The sequence below is a fragment of the Python bivittatus genome, unplaced genomic scaffold (assembly GCF_059951505.1).
Source record: "Python bivittatus isolate LINGU-HERP-01145 unplaced genomic scaffold, Pbiv_v1 ctg000350_np1212, whole genome shotgun sequence".
Lineage (NCBI taxonomy): Eukaryota > Metazoa > Chordata > Lepidosauria > Squamata > Pythonidae > Python > Python bivittatus.
In genome coordinates, this window is record NW_028277074.1 from 31,794,471 (window position 1) to 31,816,414 (window position 21,944).

At 37.3% G+C, this 21,944-nt stretch overlaps 1 protein-coding gene across 3 annotated transcripts; it reads left to right on the plus strand.

The window, feature by feature from the left end:
* The first annotated feature begins 242 nt into the window (after window positions 1–242).
* SMPX (small muscle protein X-linked) lies at window positions 243–17,292 on the plus strand. 3 transcript variants are annotated; one of them, XM_088144837.1, is made up of 5 exons: window positions 243–428; window positions 2,118–2,191; window positions 3,606–3,665; window positions 8,935–9,018; window positions 16,889–17,292. In XM_088144837.1, the coding sequence occupies exons 3-5, from the start codon at window positions 3,627–3,629 to the stop codon at window positions 17,021–17,023; spliced, it is 258 nt and encodes an 85-aa protein (XP_088000963.1). In that variant the 5' UTR covers window positions 243–428; window positions 2,118–2,191; window positions 3,606–3,626; the 3' UTR covers window positions 17,024–17,292. The 3 variants fall into 3 exon arrangements, with proteins under 3 accessions (XP_088000963.1, XP_007442646.1, XP_007442645.1); XM_007442584.4 differs by lacking the exon at window positions 2,118–2,191 and having other exon boundaries at window positions 248–428; XM_007442583.3 differs by lacking the exons at window positions 243–428; window positions 2,118–2,191 and adding an exon at window positions 1,232–1,383.
* Window positions 17,293–21,944: the final 4,652 nt, after the last annotated feature.

The window sequence follows — 21,944 nt, forward strand, 5'->3', positions numbered from 1 at the left end:
GGGAAAGAAGGAGGAGGAGGAGGAGGAGGAGGGCAAGTTTAATACTACTTAATGAAAACTCCTGAGATTTCCACATGGAGAAAATGACAGCAACGTATTACCTGAAAATGAGCACACTAATGTTTTTGCTTGACACTTGAGAGCCTCATTTTCAACTAAGGCAGAATGAAGTTACAGGATGAATCTCAGTCTATATTTAGGAAGAACAACTGCAAGCTATGACAGGAATTCTCTATTACACTTGGCTTCTGAACATCACTCTATTCCAGCCCCAGAAGTCCTCTCCCTTGACAGTATCCACGGCACAAAGAACTTCATCTATTCACATGAAAGATCTCAGCTGACCCAAGGTGTCTCAGTCAGCAACAAAAGGAGGTGTAGCATTCACTGCTCTGACGGGCTGGAATTTTTCCGATATAAATAATCAGGTACCTAATGGGAGCTGAGGTGGGAGGGGGACAGCTTTAAAAAGTAAAAGGTTGACTTGAGAAACCCATTTATAGATAACTAGGGAACAAGGAAATGAGCTGTATTGCTGTGAATGTGATTCTCTTTATACCAGATCAATAATGTTTTTCATTAACTATTTCTGCAACTACTGAATATACAGGCAAGACTTTTTAAATTAGTTAAAGAATGTTGTTCTGAGACTTTGAAGTATCATAAATGTATGTGCTCTTGATGTAATAGTTTATCTCCATAAAAGCCTACTGAGCACAGTTGGTGACAACTAACCAAATGCATGTTTATTTTTCTCCTTGTGGCTTTCTTGAAATAATTTAATTTGTGGATATTTGTGTACAAGTAAGCAAAATTATAATAGCCACTGTTTGAGCCCAGAAATATTCCTTTCTCTCTAACTGCTAAAATACTAATAATTAACTCTGGAATCACAGCGACCTTTCATGAAATAAATTGCACTCTGAGCAATAATTTCAACACCGAGTTGTATCCCCCTCCGATCCGAATAAGCCTGCTACTCAGCATAATTTCTATCTAGGTCTTTAAAAAGGATAATGCAGCACCACTTTGTAATACTTATGCTGGTTTTATACATATTGCGGATGGGGGAGGGGGGCATGAGGACAATGTCATTTCCAACGTTTCAACTGCATCTAGGTTAGTATGAAAGATGGATATTAGAGAAGCGCCTCACGCAGGCCTCCACTTCTTTCAAGCAAATTGAAGTAGCTTGGTGCTGAATAGCTGCATGTCCTTCAGCACTCCCCTCAGGACTTATTTTTAGACAAGGCAGAGAGGATAGGAGCTGTGTTTATTTCTTCCTGTCCCTCATACCAGCTCACAAATCCTAGGGACCTTTGGATATACAGTCCAATACTTGCTAAATTACTCCAGTGCACAGCTTTCTTTGGGTCGTAAAGGGTAAGTCATGAGACCAATGTGTGTATGCCTGGTAGGACTGGGTTTTTCAGTCACATAGTTAAATACTGTTTCAATTTAAATGATTAGTTAAAATTGTTTACATTTGAAATTATTCAGTTACTGATTATCAGACTGCTTAGAAAATCACTATGGCCTATAATTTATGGATTTGCTCAACCTCCTTTTACGTGACATGGGAAGGAGCAAGAAAAAAATGGAAAATTGTCCTCCTAATTGTCAGTTGTGCCCCAAGGTTCTTCAACAGATGGGGGCAACACAGGAACTTCAGATGGTCTCAGCTATTTCTATGGCAGACCCCAGAGCTCCCAAAACTTATGTCATCAAAATCTGGTGGCAATTACTAATAACAACTTGGCAATTTCCCACTGATTTCAGTGGAAAAGAGTGGAAAATGGATATAATACTTCTCAAATATGCTTAACACACCTATCTAAAACTTAAATAACCCACTCATCTACACGCCAAAATGAGGTAGAAAAGGGACAAAGCATCTCATCGTACGCAGCACAAAAAGCTTGCAGCTATCAGTAACTGAAAAAATAGTATTAAACAGCTGTTCATCCCTGGTTTGCAAATGTGAGAGGGAATGAGTGTAGCATCAGACCCACATTGTTTCAGGTAGGTTGAAAATATTCACACAGAAGAGGAAGCCCCACCGAATTCAGGATAAATGGAAGTAATATTATTAAGAAAAAGAATTTGTCCCGTAACAGATCTTTTGGCTGACATTCCCAAGGCTGGTGCTACAGAAAGTACCTGTAGTCCAAAACTTCTTTAAGGCAACAAGGTAGGATTCTGAATTCAGTTTCTTACACTAGTTTAATGGCTTCAAAAAGGTGTATAGATCAGGCTGAACTAAAATTTCCAGCATCCCTGGGAGTTAAAGCCCAAAGCAACTCATGAGTTTCTAATTGGGGAATCTGTTTTGAAGGATAAATAGTATAAAGAGTCTATCATAAAGTTCCAGTCTAGTACACCCCTTATATAATTGTCTGGGTTGACCAGGCTGCTGGTAGCTGTAGTTTATCAATGTCAAAAGGAGCACAAGTTCTTCTTCCCTAGTGCAAAAGATCTGGTACTTTAGAAATAGTTCATTTTCTTCTCTGACTCCTTTACACAGTATTCACGTTATGCTGATAAAAGAGAGTAGCACCAATTCTCCCTAGTGGATATGCTTGTGCAATATTATCACAATTCCAAGATTCCAAGTTTTTTTGGTGAAAGGGGAAAAATCGCCATAGAAAGATGAAGCACCATCTGCTTCTATTAACTGAGCCTCCTTCCATTCATGCGGTCAAACATAAAGATATAATGCTCTTAATATCTTTATTGCCAAATATAATTAAGCAGTAGATGCACTAAAGTAAAAGAGAGGATGGGGAATGCAGTCCAAGAAGATAGTCTATTTTTACTCATCAACATTCTGTCATCCTGATTTCTCAAGCAGCAATGAGGTCAGTTAAAACTGTCATGGAAGAAAGATTGCCTCTGCTTAAAGTGATCCTATACAGCTTGTATCACGTACTTCTTTTGAGGAATTTTCATTTTGATTACATTTTATTCTTATAATTTACTTTTAGTCTCCATTTAAGATTGCATATAGACTAAGAAACTGGCTTCAGGGAAACAGTATGTATGCAGGTCATGTCATACTTCGATAGGCACAATAAAATGAGAAGCTGCGTTCAGCATGCAGAATACCACTGTTCCTGCAGTTTCTGCTGGTCCTTACTCTCTGAATTCGTTCTTATCAGGCCTCTAAGTAGCTTGCTTATCCACTTTAGGCTACAGTCTTCCGAAAGACATTTTCATCCAGAAAACTCTGGTTTCATATTGTGTGATTCGGTTTTGTAAATTGAAGTAAATAGTAAATAAATAATGTAAATAGATACCAACATTTGCCTGTTTGACGGAACACGTGCTCATTTCTTTTTGTGTTGTGAAAGTGATATTACTCGTTGGATCTATAAAAAATTCAATAAGGAATTTCAGATGTTCTAAGTTCCTTGCAGTATTCTGTGCGTGTATCTTAGTAACTCTGAAACTTGAGTCTGAAAGATAATCTGGGCAGATGAATAAATAGTTACCGGGAAGTACCATGGGTTAAATTGTAGTTAATAAAACTTTGCTTGTAGAATGCCATTGTAACCCATAACGTTTTTGCTTTCATTTTTTATTTGGATTTGGTTTTTTGCTTGCAGTGAAAAACCTGTTGCTTAAAAATGTCAAATCAGCGAGCTTCAAATGTGAGAAGCATTCAGGTAAGGTATTTGGTGTTATTGCTAATAAATAATTGCTTTGAATGAAGGGGAGATGGAATGATGCTTTGGTTGGAGCTTTAATGCTAGTTTGGAATTATTCTCAATTTGCTAGACATGCAGTTAAATTATTTTGATGAACAATTTGCTCCATGTCTTACATATTCCTTTATGAGCATAAAAAGAATGAATCAGAATGTACTTTTTTTCCTCAGTGTGTTGTGTTGAGTGTGAAATAATAATTCAGTGTGTTATCTAAAGTTTTAAGTAGCGCTATCATAGGCATACAGGCACGCATTATTTGTGCTGTTTTTCCTTATTCTCCAAGAGAATTAACTTGTCATTATTAGCATTCTTTTAGCGGCCAACTGGAAATAAATCTCTCTTTTAAATACTAGTTATTGTTACTTGGGGGAGGGGGTTGGGGAAGCTGGCTATTCCACTAAACAGGATATTCGGTTCTGCTGATTGACTATGGTGGGAGTCTTGGTCCTCCAGATATAGTTGAACTAGAAAACCAAGTAGCTTGCTTGTTGGTCATGATAGGTAAGGCTGATTTTTAAAATTTTTTATTCTTAATTCCAAGTAGATCTTGTTGGATAATTCTAACAAATTAACAAATTATCCAGATGAGTTAGGCCACACTTCCCTGAACGTAAATTCTGGGTGTTAATAATCATATATGAAGGAACCAACAGCATAATTAGTTTATTTGACATCCAGAGCGGCTATCTCCACTTGCTAAATCACAACATGAGGCCCTGGGAGCACTGCCAGCTCCCTTTCCATAGCAGTGCCAGGCTGCCAACCACCAAGCAGCTGATTGGCATGCCATCAGTAGTGATCTGACTCCACACCAGCCACTGACCCTCTGTATAGGCCCTCATCATCTTTGGCAGCACCCCCTTTTTGCCTGTACTGGGGGCATAGCACTTGCACCCTTAGTATACCACTGAAAAGAATACAAGTGGAAAGGGCAAGAAATCCTTATCCAATTAAGATGAAAAGTTACATTAGGACTAATGCTAAATTCCATTGACTCCCATGCATGATCCATGGCCATTTGCATAATACAGTGTTTCTCAACCTTGGCCACTTTAAGATGTGTGGACTTCAACTCCCAGAATTCCCCAGCAAGCTATGCTGGCTGGGGAATTCTGGGAGTTGAAGTCCACACATCTTAAAGTGGTCAAGGTTGAGAAACACTGGCATAATATATCTGTTTTCTTTGTACAACTGGTCTGCAGTTTTAACTACGGACCTAGATTGTCCAAAGCTTGTATATTTGAATGTAAAATAGTAGAATTAAACTACAGATGTTATATGCAATCTGTTCATAACTACTGAATTACAAATGATGCCGCTGTCATTCTGGGAATGGGATAGCCAAGGCTTTAGTGTCATTGTAAGAGGCCTGAACTTGTTACAGATGCAGTTTTTGAAGACAGAAATATTTTGCTTCCTAGTAGTAAATAATAGTAAACCCAGTAGGATTCATACATTATTAATTTTCCATCACTAAGAGTTATTTATTGTAGTTAGGCAAAAAACCAAGAGAGAAATATAAGTAAAAACATACAAAATCTCAAATTAACATTTTTTTTAAGGAAGAAAAAAAACTTTGACTTTTTAACTGATATTTGCAGTTAACAAAATATAATCAGTAAAGCCATGGGCATTTTTGTTGTTGTTCCTACTAAGAGTAAAATAAAATTTTTTACACTTTACATTTTGTTTGATTCCATTTTAAATTTGACAAAAGTAAATTCCAGTGCATTAATATCTAGTCATAAACAAATCTTATTAAACAATTATGTTAACTATATTTAATTTGTTGAAGCCAGCATTAATTTAGTTTGTAATCCTTTTATTATTTATAAATGGAATCATCCATCAAGGTTTCTAACTAATAATTCAAGATTTTTTTTTACTGTCATGACATATGAATAGTCTTCATAAAACATCTTTGGGGAAGGAACCCTGATGCATACTCCATTCTAACTACAGAGTTTCCTTGTTGCAGAATTGAAGGGATAACATTTTCCTACTCTCCGTTCACAAACTCTGTGTATAGTTGTACTGCTAAGAATGCTGGAAAATTGTTTGTTGTATATTCTAATTTCAGGAAAGCATTTCACAGTGTCAAATGATACTTGATTAGCAAGCTGGATAAGTGTGGGCTCTATGGCATGACAGTTAAGTGGATAAGTGGCTTGAAAATTGTACTCAGAAAGTGCTTATCAGTGGTTTCTCGTAATAGAGTAAAGTACTGCTCCTTTCCTGGGTCCTGTACTGTTCAATACTTTGACTCATGACTCAGATGAAAAGGTGCAGAAAATGCTTCTCAATTTTGAAGATGACACAAAATTGGCTGGGATAGCTAACATCCTAGAAGACAGAAATAAAATTCAGAATGATCTTGAGAGGTTAGAGAAATAAGCTAAAAATAAGAGAATGAAATTGAACAGAGACAAATGCAAAGTTATGTGGTTAGGAAACAAAAAAAATCAGTTATAGAATGGGAGATTCTTGGCTTTGCAATAGCACTTACGAAAAAGTTTGGTGTAATAGTTGATTATTTAGGATAGTTCAACAGAAGTATAGTTTCTAAATCACAGGAAATAATAATTCCACTTTATTTGGTGTTCAGATCCCACCACACATTTTTTGTACCGTTTTAAGCAGCACACATAAGAAGGATTCAGAGAAACGAACAAGGATTCACAGAACAGCAGCTAGAGCAATCAGGAGGTTAGAAGCAACATTCTACAAAGAGACATTGAAGGGATTGGAAATGTTCAACTTTCAGAAGTGATGACTGGGAGGGGAGGACAGAAACATAAAGCGCTTTTCACATATCTGTACATCACACAAAACAGGTCATGGGCTGTTCTCTATCTTCCCAGGTGCAAGACACAAAATAATGGTTTTAAGTTACAGAAAGGCAGATTCAAATCAAATGGTGGGGGGGGGAACCTTCCAAAGAATAAAAGCAGTTTGGCAGTAAAACCAATTATCAGGATGGATAGTGGGCTTCCCTTCAGTGGATTTCTTCAAGGGGGTGCTTAACAGTGATCCATCAGGAAGGCTGTAATTTGAATTTCCACACTGAATGGGGTGGGCGTCAATTACTTAATTGGCCCCTTCCATCTCTGTGATTCCATTATTCTCTTCTGGAATGTTATCATACTGAGTATCTCTAAATCACTTGTCTCCCGCATGGATAGCCCTCCCTCCCCCTGTGCACAGCCTGTGGACCTCTACTTGGTCTGTTTAACTAGTACGTCACTTGGAAGCAAGGAAAGAACAGTCTTCATCAAGATTGCTGGAGGTGGGGAGAATAAGACAAAAGTGGCTCTTCCTGTCCAATATTCCTGATCAAGATAGCAGAGAAACATGATTGTGCCCACATCAGGATAGTGGGTATATATGTGTCCTGCTCAGCTTAGAACCAACCACATCATCATGTCCCTCCACGAACTACCCAGTGACCCACCCAGTCCTCCAGTGAACTACCCAACCTCCCAAATCTCTGACTACATTACTTTAAGCATGATCCAACCATGGGAAAGTTAAGCATGTATTCCGATCTCTCCACCTGAAAACTCTGGAAATTAAAGTGCAATTATGTTTGCATCATGACTTCTGCTTTAAAAAAACAGAATAGCTTAAGACAGATCGGAGCTCTCACATCTAGACATTCATTGGAATATGTTTCTAAATGAGTGGGACTCTGGTCTATCCTCACTTGTTTCTAAGTATGACCCCAACATAGCCCAGTCACCTCTTTTTTTTCTGTGGTATCCTCATGGCATTGCCTTTATCTGATCCTCAGACCACGCCTGAGGCAGCCTTAAATCATCCTTAGCTGTTCCAGTGTTAAATATATTTTTTTTTATCCCAACACTTTTTTTGCCATGGATATAATCTGACATACTTCAACAGTCATTCTGCCAGTGGCATGTAAGGGTAGCCCCTAATGGGTAGGCCCTATTGGACACTAGGTGAGTACAGGTATGCAATCCACTGTGATCCCTGGACATTGTCTTCCAGAACCATTCTGGTTGGGGCAGAAGTAGAATCCATATCTTTCAAGCTGGCCTCTCCTCTGCACCTACTGGGTCTCTGTGCAGTTCACTAGCTCTGAAAGAGGGATCTGACCAATGAGTCAAGGCACTGTGCGGGAGGGAGACTCCACCACCCCACACAATCCTTCCCTATGCCTACTACCTGTTAAGCTATTTTAAACTTGGGTTTATCATACTTTCAGAAGAATATTGTACTAAACCCATGTTTAAAAATAGCCGGATTTCAGCTGACAGTCGAAGAGCTGTGTGGTATATTGGAAGATTTTTTCAGAAGAGTATTAAAACTTTAGAAATAGCTCAAATAAAGATAATAGGTATGTAAGAAGGGTTGCATGGTGCAACAAAAAATCTCCCTCCTGCTTCACTGTAGCCTCTTCCATAATGCCTGTCACCTGCCAATGTAGGCATCTATCTGCTCCAGCCCACATTAAGGAGAATGCTTGGTGGTTATTCTCCTACTATGCTTTGACCTTTGGTGGGAAGAAAGGGAAACAAGGCTAGGGAAAATCTACCAATTCCTTTCCTTAAAATGCCTTGCTGTGACGGAATGGAATTATGAAGGCCAAGCTCAGAGAGATAAACATTTTCTTAGCTCACCAGAACTGCGTGGGAGGAACAAGAGGATGAGACTGGCATCTCCCTGAGGAATTCACACTGTTGTGGCTGGAGGACTTTGGGAGCTGGGGTTTCAGTCTGGGAAGATTCTTGCTAGAGGTTGTAGCTAATAAACATAGCTGGACTGAATTGGCATTGTCTCTTGGAGTTCCTTGGGCTAGGCCTGACATCAATCTTCCCAGACTCAAACCCCAGTTCCCAAGGCTGTCTAGTATAGACACACTCTTTAAGTAAAGGGAAATGTGAAGAGGGTAGGATTCAAATCTAATCTTCCTCTTAAACATGAAAATACTAGCGCCAGATTATATTAAGCACTAATCTGCAGTTCCACATAAGCAAGTGGAAGCGCTGCCACTGATATGGAAGTTTTACCTGGGATTTTGCTGTATGAAATAATCTCAGATTACTGCCTAGATTTAAAGTAATAAAAGAAGACGCTTATTTAATAAAAGAGATGAGAAACAAAATATAATTTATCTGGACAATCAAGAAAACTCCACCCATCTCTATAATTTCTGTACATCTACTGCAATATAATTTCGTGCACTGATATGATCTCTAATTTCCAGGCAAATATCAACATCCCAATGGGAGCACTTTTGCCTGGTGCAGGTCAGCCTCCTAAAAGAAAAGAAACTACTGAACCTGAAGAGGTAAGAACAGTATATGTTTATCTGAATAGAACACCATACATTTAATAAGTCTGCCGTTGGCCAGTGAAATTTCATTCTGCAGTATCTCAGGAAAACCAATCTCAGGAAAATTCATATATCTGGAAAACATAAGTAAACAGTCAGTATAAACATAATTATTTCCATTCTAATCTCATTAGTTAAAGGACAGTGGTATTTTAGAGTGCTAATATAGGGAAGCAGTAGAAGATCAGCATTAAAATGTTGCAAACCCTGTTTCTGAGGTGTTTTTCTGCATATCCTGTCTATTCTATTCTAACTAAAGAGTATGAAGGATATTGCATTTTCTGAAGCTATATAAAGATCTTGAGCTATCACTATCCTTCCCTTAGGGCCAAGTGAAACAGTCTAGGATTGGATTTTGTGATATAATAATTGTATTCTAAAAGCAACTATAGAGAGTCCCAGTTTGGATCAGAGTGATATTGCCTTGGGAGACACATCTAATAATTATTTCTTCCACCTCCCCTCTCTTCCATGCCTGACCCCCAAGCAGGACCTTTCTGTATGCATATAAATCTGTAGTTAATAGTATCTGGAAGGGGAGCTGCATTAATTTCACTTTATGTGTCAGAGAAATGAAGACCAATCTGCTACCCAAAGCATTTCTATCAGGTAGAATTACTAAAATTAACTGTATCATACTAAAAGCAGGATGAATGTAGGCATCAGAGAGAGTCAAGTTACATTTCTGTGGTGTTCTTGTATTTAAGCTCTTGTCCATAGCCATAGGCCATAAGGAGCTACATAGAGGTGAACAGAGGCCTGCCAGACGATGAATGGAGTCCTCAGTTGTTTGTCCGAACCCAACAGAAAAAACAGCCTGGCCACAAGAGAAAAAAGTCTCCATCTACCCCTTGCCCACTATAGAAAATTAACTACTGTCTCTTCTGACAGTCCTCAGTAAGACAGCATTTTTTCCCCCTGAGGATTTTTGTGGATTTATTTGCAAGACTGTAAATAACCAAGTCCTTGCTAACTTGGTTAAATGTTGAGTCTGCTCACTTCTTGAAAATGCTACGTTGTGTCACAACAAACTTCTCACTACCTTGAGAAGATTGGGTTTCCTAGGATAGCCAAAATGTCCAGCCTTGCCTAAACAAACTTTCCCCAACCTGGTGGTCTCCAGATGTGTTGAGACTATGATTCCAGGATTCTAAGTCGCTGTGGTCAAAAGCTAGGAATTCTGGCAGTTGTGGTCCCAGCACATCAGAAGAATACCAAGTTGTGGTAGGCTGATATAAACAACAGAGACAATATAAAGGCAGTAAGAAAAAATGGAACAGCAACAGATTTAATGACATCTTAGACATATCTTTGCACATTTGCCTTAGGGTTGTTTGTTTTTTGGCTGCATTAGGTTCTTCACCAGTGATCAAGGCCCTCCCTGCAGCTATAAATTGAAATCTGTGATTTAGCATTTTCACATTGCAGAAACTGTTCCCTTAACAGGGCTTGCCCTATCGTGAGACAAAATTACATTACATTTCAGATTTATCTCCACCCATCTCCCCCAATGGGGAACTCTGGGCGGCTCACAAAGTGTACCTTAACCATTATAATTACAATTACAACTATTCTAATACAACTACAGTGCAACCCTATTCTATGAAGTACCTGCCTCAGGCAGCAGTTTATGAAAGATGAAGAAGCTATTAGTCTAATATAGTAATCAAGTAATTTGATTATTGGGTTTGTTTTACTGCCAGGGACTGAGAAGGGTGCTTGTGGGATATTTTGCCTCATATGCCAAAATAATTGGACTGGCTTCAGGTACTATGCATCTTGCCTGATGTGGCTAAAAGACTCCATTCGCTGCACTACTTCAGGTAGAAAAGGCCTGGGGTTAATCCCTCTGTAATAATCTGCTAGGCTCCCCTGCAATCCTCTATCTTATTCCCCTTACAAACATGTTGGGAACCCACACATTCTCTTTCTTTCATATACATATTTATAGCAATTTGATCCTCATTCATTCTCTGTATGACCAAACCACCTCAACATACTTCTTTTGTATTGCTCACTCACTTCTGTATTCAGTCCATAATAATTCATCACCCATTCAATCTTTACCCTGTCTCTTCCTGTTTTACTGCATAGACTTCTTAGGGAACCCTTTCCCACTGTATTCAAGTTACATTTCTCCTACCATACCTAACTTTTGCTTTCATATAACAAATTAGGCAGAAGCACATTCTCATACACAGCCATTTTTGCTTCTTTCCACAAACATTCAGTCCTCATAACAGACTTCATACTACTCACTACCTTTCTATCAGCATTTGCATACCTTAAAAAAAAATCCATTCATTTCCCCATCTTTTAAACATTCTAAAAAGTTGTACAAATTCATATACCCACTCTATTTTTTGTGATTTACATATAACTTCCAATTGCTCACTCAGTTTTCCCAAACATGATTACATTGTTCTTTGTTCTTGACACTCATTTTTAGATCTATATTCCTCACTGCATTGTACAGTCCATTTAACTTTAGCTGCAAATTATTCATGTTCTCAGCCCAGAACACAGCCTCAAAAAAAAAGTGGGCTTATGTTACAGTTCATTTGTAACATCACCCTAAGCATTCCTTATACATTTATCTATAAATATATAGGGGACCAAGGGGACATCAGACAGTTCTTTTAGTCCTTGATCAATCATTTGCTAAGCATCCTGTTTATTCTCATGCACACTTTACTTCTATCAAATATTGCTTTTACCATATTCAGCAACCAACCTAAAACTTCATCGTTTCATTAAAAATCCTTAATTCAAGTCTATTCACTTTATAAAATGTTTTCACTAAATCAACAAACATAGATAAACTTGCTTTCTCAGATTCATAAAGTTCTCGGCTAAAACATTTACAACTGCAGTCTTGGTATATTTCAACATCTCACTGCATGTATGCCTTCCTTTTCATTTGTTTTTTTTCAGACACTAACATTTACAATACTGGATTCAGTTTCAATTTCACTCTGACACATCACTATCCTCTTTAACTATTCCTTAGCTATATGTCTACATAGGAATAGGTTTACACTTAAACCATGTATTAGAAACAAAGATATTTTTTTCTAAGCAGATACCTGACAGTCAGCATTTTTACTCATTCTTGTATCTCCAATTGGCCCAATCACATTTCATATTCCCACTCATTCATTCATGTTCATGGACTGCATTAATTCAGCATGTGGGATAATTTTTCACTTCTGATTCTTCCAACATCTCCATTCACTGGAGTGTAATATGCAGCTATCCCCAACTTAAAGATTCCTACTTTCATACATACCCACAACATCCTAGATGACACCATTTAATACTTTCTGACATAATTTTAGCCCCCTTTTATTCACACTTAAAATCTACACCTTCACTTCCATGCATGTATTTATCAATTCACTCCACAAGATCAGACTGCTTTCATTCAGAACTATTACATTCTTTTCCCTTAAAAAAAAAAATCACAGGCACACATTGTTCATTTGTTAATTCATGCTGTTTAACATAGATGCTTCTTATTTTTGAAATTGCAATATTATCTATTTAATTTTAGCAGCCAAAATAATAATTGCCCAACATTGGAAAACTCTGAGATAATCTAACAGTTGAGATCTGGATTAACAAGGCCTCTTCAATTGCCACATTAGGAAAAATCACAAAGTTAAAATAATGAGACATCAGAGGCAGGAACCACAATTTTATCAAATTTGGATGGGTTTTATGGTCCACCTCAGTAGCAATAGGCTATAATATGGTATAATTTACATATATGGTATACATGGTAAATTTGTAAATGCACAGTGCCTGTCCCTTTATTTACATTGTAATGTTTTTTGTTTTGTTTTGTTTTGTTTTCTGTATTTTCTATATCTTTTTTTTCCTTCTGTGCATCTTGGATTTATCTTAATGTAGTTACCTGATATTGTTTTTTAACCATAGTTCAATAAAAACAATAAAAAATATTCCAAATTGCAGCTCCATAGACTGTGGTCATCAATAGATGGACCTACGAATATTGACCTTCACCTCTTATCCTGGTGATGGTCATCCAAGGCTTTCACATCACACTTAAAGAAAGAGTAGACAAGATTACCAGTCTTCGTCATACCTATGCCACTTGCACCATTCCTGATAATGGTAAGGACACTACCAGCTGTTTTTGGCATATTTTGACCAAGATGCTACAAGCACAACCACAGCCCAGTTTTTTCCTAAGCATGCTTGCCTAATTTATGCAAGGAGGACCTCTAATCTGGAGACTACCTTACAAGCCAACAGTTGCCTATATTCCAATAACTCAGAGGTAATGTATTCTCACAAGACTATAATCGAGATCATCTAATGAAATGCTGTTGACCTTGAAATGCTGAGAACAGCATAACCCTATCAGTCCTTCCTTTGATTTATCCAGAAGGACAAATAATGACTCTTAGCTAATGCCCTGCATCCCACAGACATTTTTAGTTCACATCCTGTCATTTGCCTCATGATTTCTGAAAGCAAAAGAAGTGGTTGCTATTTATGCCAAGGCTGTACAGCAAATGTACTGCTGTGGTGGGAAGGGAGGCTGGCTTGAACCCAGAAACTGGTAAACAGGATGAGGTAAATTCCCACTGATGGACAGTGCAAGTAGAAATAATGTGTGTGTGTGTGGGGGGGGGCTTTGGATGTATCGCATCTGAGTCAGAAATAAAAACAGATGATGATGTGGGATTGCACAGGTGCAAAGCTGATTTTAAACCCATGCAAGATCTAGACCAAAGATTATTACCTGTGGTCTTAAAATTAAAATTGCGGAAGGGCCTACATTTTAGGGTTAGGGTGAAAACTCCAAGATACAATATGTAAATTGAAGTTCTTGGATTATTAATGAAGATTTTGATTGGCTGAAATTTGGGTTGATCTTTGGGTATAGATGGAAACTGAATGAAAGGGCACGAAGCGAGGAAAATGTAGGAGGTGTGAATAGTTCGGATGAGAACGCAGTCTGTTCAGCTAGAGATCTGTTAAATGAAGTAATTTACCACCGTGAGACATACAATTGACTCTATACGCTTCAAGCCAAATTCTGATTTCATATGCACATCGTTGGAGGTTGAAGCATTCTATGTGTGCATGTCAGCATTCCTGAGAATGGGAATCTAATGTGAACAAGGATGAGTGAAAAGAGATTTATTTACAGGAAATACATTACATGGATAGGCAAAGCCTAGCACCCCTCTAATTACATTCTAGCAGGAGAACAGGCAAAGAACATGCGCTCCTTTCAAGTGTTCTTGGGAAGAAAGGCAGAAAGACAGTGCCCTCAGATTACAATCCCTTAGACAAGTGTTTCTCAACCTTGGCCGCTTGGAGATGTGTGGAATTCTGGGAGCTGAAGTCCACACATCTCCAAGCGGCCAAGGTTAAGGAACACTGCCTTAGACAAAGAGCAGGGAATACAACAGACAAAGAGGGGACACAACCAATAAGTCCCCAACTCTTTATCTACATCATAGTACCCCGTTGTGGCCAGCAGACCATGATGTGCAGAAGAGTCGGTGCCATTGGATTTGGACTTCCAACAAACATGATTTGTTGAAAGAAAATAGTGACGTTAAATGAAACTTCTGGAGTTAAATCTTTCTAGGTAATAGCACAGTCATAACACAAACCCATACTTCTACTTTCCAGTTGCAAGATGGAACCAGATTTCAGCAAAGAATTTTAACTAGGCCACATAAGCAGTAACATAGAATAATGTCATCCATGCCTTAATTACTCCCTGATTCACTGGGCAAAAAAATGTTAAATTGCAAGAAGAAAATGATTTAGCTGAAATATAAACAGATGGAAGGAAAAGGCCTTTCTTTCTTTGTAAATAAAGATATGCTATCATGTATTCAATTTAACTTATTGTAACTTATGTATTATTGTAAGTTATTTACTGAGTGCCCTAATATGGTTTTATATTTTTTCAGTATTTTAAGGACACTTTGAACAACCCAGAATCAGCTCTAGACTTGTGTCTTCACACCATTATCTCTTTTTGACATTGGATAGTACTCTTGCCTTACTGTATTTTGTTTTCAGTCCTTTCAATCCATAAAATACAAATCACGGTGATAAATTCCAGTTGAAAATGCAGCCAGAATTGATCTGAACTGTTTTGACTATTTGCAGATCTTTGCAGTTATTCCTGCAGTAGGCCAGTAAAGGATGCAGTTGATATTCTGGAATATCTTTTGTATTTGTTGGATAAGCATGAGAAACATATACAGCATCACAATGGGCACCTATAATACCTTGCCCAATGGAGAACTACTGGAATCAATGGGCTTTCAGGAACTAAAAAAGATTCTTTGAAAATAATTCAGAAGTGCTCTAGACCTCATATAAGTGCAACATCTATCTACTATTTATTAAAGCAGACTGACTTTCTTCAGGCTTCCACATATTGTAAATCTGAAAAAAGACATGGCTGTTTTAAGAGCCCCATTATCTTTAATGAGTTGACTCTTTAAAGCATCTTTAATGTTTTTCAGATTCCCATGTGATCCTGAAAAAAGGCAGACTATTTTAACAAATAGCAGACAGGCACTGTGCTTAGCTGAGGGCCAAAGAGTTTCTTCCAAATATACACAGTCCTAGAAAAGAGCCTTGAACAAAGTTTGAACTTGTCAGTAATATCGTGGAATGTAGGAATGAGGGATAACCCCTATCAGGATGATCATCAAGGGTAGAAGTTATAGCCATGCAGCATGACTAGGCGTACATTTTCACAGTTGGGGTTCCCCTTAACTTTGAATGACCAAATGTGAGAATAGGACACATTAAGGTCCACATCATAATAATAACAATGCCAAAATGATGATATGCGTGCAACATAATTACATCAATGCCACAATTACATACTTGGGTCAGAACATCTGCCAAAGTAAGTCATGGCATTTCAGTGATTATGTCATTATAAATACATTGTCCTTTGCCCCCTTTGCCATTCCCCATGGAAGTCCATGTATGAGTGGCAGATATTATAAAAAATTATTTGTTGTCAAAGCTCTCAAAAATTGCCTGGTTCCTACCAAAGAGAAATAGGCATGTGACAGTTGTGTTCTGAATTTCAGCCCCCCTCCCCTCCCCAGCAACATGGCCAATGAAAGCAACTATGAGAATTGTAGCCCAAAGCATCAGGATGACATCAAACTATTTACCTGTTCTGTAAAGAAGAGAATCAATAGAAGAGAATATATGTAGCTCAGGGCTGGACTGTGGAGTCCTTGGGGTTCTCTGAGCTTGATTGTTTTCTTGCAAACATTTTGTTACCTGGCTAAGTAACATGTTCAGTGCTAGAAGGGAGTGGGGTCAGAAGACACGATGAAAACTCCTTAATCTCACAACACATGGAGAGACTTAACCATAGTTTCAACTGGGAAACTGTCAGCATCTTAGACCAAGTTAAATCCAAAAATGCAAGGGAATTCCTGGAAGCTTGGTATTCAGACAAGGCAGCCATCAACAGGCACATAGAAATAAACATCATCTACACACTATTCAAAAGAGACTAAAAAGGAAACAAAAGACCAGAACATCTCCTCACCACCAATCATCATCCAGATAAGCAGAGATTAACACCAAGATTATCACTAGACATACAATCAAGCAGTAAACAATATTCTAATCAAGAAACTACCGGGGGGGGGGGGGGAAACACCTCCGCCAACACTGGCAGAGCAAGCCACTGTATATAAACAGAGAGCAAACCCATTCCATTCCAGCACTGAAGATGTTACCTAGTTAACTTGTCATAACCAATTTAAGAATAAAGTTCATTATTTTTATGTAGAGTCTTCCAACCCCACCTGAAGAAGAAAAGAAAAAGACTCTCCCAGGAGCCAAGAAGTTACCAGGCCCAGCGGTTAATCTCTCAGAAATCCAGAACGTAAAGAGTGAACTGAAATTTGTTCCGAGATTTGAATAATTTAAAAAATGAAATCGTATGTAGAAGATACAATTCATACCACTACCTGTGTGCTGAACCAAAGGAAAATTACTTACATGCATAGGACTGCTTCAGAAGATGAATGAGAAACTTAAACCACATTAGAAATAGTATATTCCTGTATAATATAAATAATATATCTGTGTGGATTAACTAAAGCTATCTCAGGAGGTTATACACTTTATTAAAACCAAGTATTTTCATTTTCCAAATAAACTTTGACATAAACGATATCAGTTGTAAAGAAACAGTATGAGAGGTGAGTCTTTTTTATAGGTTGATAGTTCAGTTCTGACAATGTGAACGTGGTGTGACTGCTGATATGATCCTGCTTGTAATGCAACTCTCAAATGAAAATAGTCTGTTCTCTCCCTCCACTCCCAGTTAGCCATTTGTTCAGTCAAATAATAATAATAATAATAATATGATTACACTTTAAAAGCAAGAATAGTGTGTTTTTAGCTAGGATTAGAATGTGATTGTCTAGGGCTAGAAGATGCAAGCTTAAATTCACAAACCTTACTGGGAGATCTTGGGGCAGTATCTGTATCTTAAGGTTTATGTAAATAAAAAATGGCGGAAATAAGAAACACTTATACCACTGTGAACTTCTTAAAGGACAAATTGGATACCTATAAGTCAACAAGTACAGGATCTGTGTTATTATTTTTTTATAAGTAAGCTGTTGATACTGCATTTTAACTTAAAATATTTCTGACCCTAAACTGGTGGCTTATTATTCTTGTCAGGAAGACAGTGTGTGTGACTTTCTGCTCAATCACTGTGCCTCAACATTTTTATTTTGATTGGAAATACTGGCTGAAAATATCTGGCAAAGTAAAACAAAATCCAATTTCCTATCGGAGCCCAATATGGCCAGTCGACATCTGATTTTCTGAAGCTGTATGGGCAACTGTATTCCCTTATTCTTCTGTGCTATTTTGTTTCCAGGTGGTGTCTACAAATCTTTAAGCTCACATTTCTTAAAACGTTCATAAAATCTAGATACTTTATGCATATGGAACATCCATTCTTGAATGTCGTTGCAGCCAGTTGTAATTTATTGATGTGTATGTCCACATCCTTTCTCGTTATTTTTATGTCAGTGGTTTAATTTAATTCCTCAGCAGAACATTAGAGAACTTATCTTATGAAATGAGGCCCTCATTTTAAAAAAAATTATTTTAAAAAATAATCTTTTGTCTTTATGAGTTAAATTAAACAAGAGTTATTTTCCTCAGTTTACTGAACTAACTTGAATTTGCCTCACAATACGTGTCTTCTTTTTTTTTCATTCTGGCTTGCATCCCCTTCTTTGCACAACATAGCCGAGCTGTTCACCACAGGGCTGCTGTGGTGGAAAGTTGACTTTAAATGCCTTAGAGATGGCAGAGCAAAGCTTTTGTATTGACTCCTGCCAATTCACCACATTAGAGACTAATAATGTAAAGGCCCCTATTGCTTCAATTAATGGATCAGATTTTTTCATTTCTTTATAGGAACTTGTAGGGGGAAAAGTACAATGTGCAGGAGAGTTCAAGGAGAACATAATTACTAGTGAGACTGACTGAGAATATTATACAATACTGCTAATTATCTGTAGATGGGCATTGTGGGATCCAATTGAGCCACAAAATTGTGCTCAAGGCATTATGGCAACAGGCACCATCAAGAAAACATAATAATAAATAATGCCAATAATTAATCTTAGAAAGTGCACATGCTTGTCAGCACAAGGAAAATACCTCCACTAAAATTTAATTGTTCCCAAGGTCCAGAAGAACAGTTCTTCCCGCTATTAATATCTGAGTTAGATGTGATTTAGCAGCCTAAATTGTCACCTATTAAACTGACAAAAGTGATCTCACATATTGTTTCAATTCAGTAATTGGACTAATTTATTTTTGATGTACTGTGTATCTTATCAGTGTCTCTTACAATTTTTTCTTCATGTTACTTCATATGAGGTTGCTCAGTTCTGTTTGTCCTGATCAACATTCACAGAAAGCCTGTGTTAATCTTTCAGTGCATTTTCTTTAACTTTTTAAAAAGTAGCTGTATACTTTGCCGTGTTTTCACTCATGCTGAAGTGTGTTCTATAAATTTCAGCACAACTCCCTCATTTCTTTCATGGATCATAGGATCCAACTTTATTTAGATTTGCAGAATTCATTGAACAGATTCCCAAGTAAACGTGCCTTAGTCTGTAGTCCTTTTTATTTAAAAATCAAAAATTAATCTACCTAACAACAGTGAAACAGAGCATCAGCAGATGTGCAGCTACAGAGATGCAGCATCTCTAAGAACGTAGAAAAATTCATCAGATTGCGCAGGAAAAGTGACCATTAGAAACAAAGTAGTGATATACCGTAGATAGTTTGTATAATACTTTTTAAACTATTTGCTTCCATAACATTTGTTTTTGGAATAAAAACGCATAGCTTTTCTCACGGAATATGTAAAGTCATCCTTGAAGGGGAAAATTAAAATCAAATAGAAATGATCATTTTCTAACATAAGTAGAGTGAATATTTTTAATAACTGCCACTTTCTTATAATTTCAACTAATACCTAGCAATGTTATGTCATGACAAAACTTGTTATGATAAAAAATTTATTCAGAATATTTTTTATAATTTACTTTCACGTTGATGGAAAAGAAATGTGAAGTGTTTTAAAGAGGTACTATAAAATTAAAGAGGTACTATACAATCTCCCCCACCTTTTTTTTATTTATATTTTTTTAATCATTAAAGCAGACACATACTTTGCAAGCACAGCCACTTCATTTGGCTTTCTTCTCATCAAAACAGCAGCTGTACACGGAAGATGATGAAACAGTCGCAGGTCCCTGGAAAAAGACATGGCTGTTTTTATGATCAGAAAAGAGATGCTTCAGTGTGTTCCCATGAATTGCAAAACAACTTTTTCAAAGGCTTTGCACATCTTGTGACTTCATTTGTCCTTTTTTCCAAAGGAGGATAATATTTCATAGTTGGAAGGTAAAACTGGCTTGTTTTGTCTAGTTATTCCAAGACCGAATTATCCATTCATATATCTTGCAGTCCACAGGAGTCTTCACAGCTCAGTTAAATCCTAGACATGTGTTACAAGTAAATTCCGCTGCCACTTTCCATTAGTTGGTTTGTTTTAGATTATGTTTTAGAACATGGACAGATATGGAGGTTATACGATGAGAGAGAAATGTAACAAGTAAAAATAACATCAATGCCCTCAACAACCTTACAAAACACACAGACCCACACACGCGCACACACACGCCTTAAAAAGGTAAGCTCAAACAAGACTAAAGTAATTTGAAAACACTGAGCAGGGAAAGAAAATTGGGACGAACCACCAAATTAAGTTTTTTAATCAAACAGGATGATATTTCAATTTAAAAATCATTAATAGCTTTTAAAGTTCTCCTTTTAGTTGGCATAATTTTTAATCCATTCTAGAATTTGCCAATAGTAGTCAAATTAAAAAATAATCAAATGGTTCATGCAAGTATGAAGTTGTCCTCCTTTACTTCCCCCCAGGGATAGATTGCATTACTGAATTGTTTTTCCTAGCTTCATTTTGCACAATGAAACTAATTGTTCTACCTAGTTTAGTATGCAATTTCTGTTCATGTTCTACTAAATTATCCTGTATATTGTCATAAATGCATGCTTATTTGAATGTCTTCATCTGTGTTAAGCTTCCTACCAGATACTATCTACCATCTGGTGGCAGTCTGTTAATGGTCCTTATAAAAGCACAGTTAATTATCATTGTCATCATCATCATTTTACACACACACACACACACACACACACACAGTCTACAGTTTTGATTTTGCTCTGTGCCATCTTCACTGTTTCTTGTATTTGTCATGTCAAGTATAAGACAAGGCCAGTTCAGGGTTTTTCCCTAGCTAAAAAGAATCTGATTTTGAAACAAACCATGATTCTTTGCAGCCCTATCCATTAATAAGGGAGGCAATTATGGTAATTTCACATTCAGATTTAGAGTTTCTTCCTTTGAAACTGGAAAACTTAATCCATATTATCCGAAGTTAGCATTTTGTGACAGCATGTTTAGCTGCTTCATCTTAAACAGATGAACTACAGGTGCACAGAAGTTATATGCGACAATGTCATGTAATGGCCGAAATATCATTATGGCATACTGTCTATCTCTTTCCACATAACCTACAAAAATGTGCATTATTATGTTTTCCTGTAAGCAAGTTAAAAATTCTTAATAAAATCTAAGCGCAGGTTTGTTTTTACATATATACCATCATTGTACTTCTGCCCATTACCATTGTCAGCCAGTTCTAGTCAGGAAAGTATTGATGATTATTCCAATATTCTACAGGCTCTTGGTTCCTTACAGGTGAAGCAGCACAATTTTCAGCAGGTGCTTTAAATCCTGTAACTTCCTTGCTATTGTGAAAGTCTCTGTTGAAATATTTGTTCCACAGAACATTTAGACACGTAGAAGCCCAAATGGCATGTGATATTGGAAAAGAAAAATACAGTGCCATATACATTTTTGCTTCTTTGGGGTGAGGGACAGATGTAGGACGTCAATCTTCCTTTCCATTGAAAGGGCCTGTTATTTACCTACTAAAAAGTAAAAGTAGGTCAGCAGCTTTTAATTGTCTTCAGCCTCTGTTCACATTTATTCCCTAAGAGAAAACTTAGTTCCAAATTGCTGTCATGCTGAACTTGGTCATACAGAACTATTTATGTAACCCCAACAATAGCAACTGTAGTAAGTACACTTGAGGGGAAAAGCTCTTCCCTGCTTTCAGACAAACCAACCAGGAAAAGAGTGGCTTGTCTACGCCTATGCTTTTTAATATCCATAATATTGGCCTCAAAAGAGATAAATGAGAAAAAAGCTTTTA

Bases quoted from the DNA above. Each gene is read 5' to 3' on its own strand.
- SMPX (XM_088144837.1), top strand. From the start codon at position 3,627: ATGTCAAATCAGCGAGCTTCAAATGTGAGAAGCATTCAG. The intron at 3,666-8,934 runs GTAAGGTATTTG...TCTAATTTCCAG, and splicing joins CAAATGTGAGAAGCATTCAG to GCAAATATCAACATCCCAAT. The intron at 9,019-16,888 runs GTAAGAACAGTA...ATTTTTATGTAG, and splicing joins AAACTACTGAACCTGAAGAG to AGTCTTCCAACCCCACCTGA.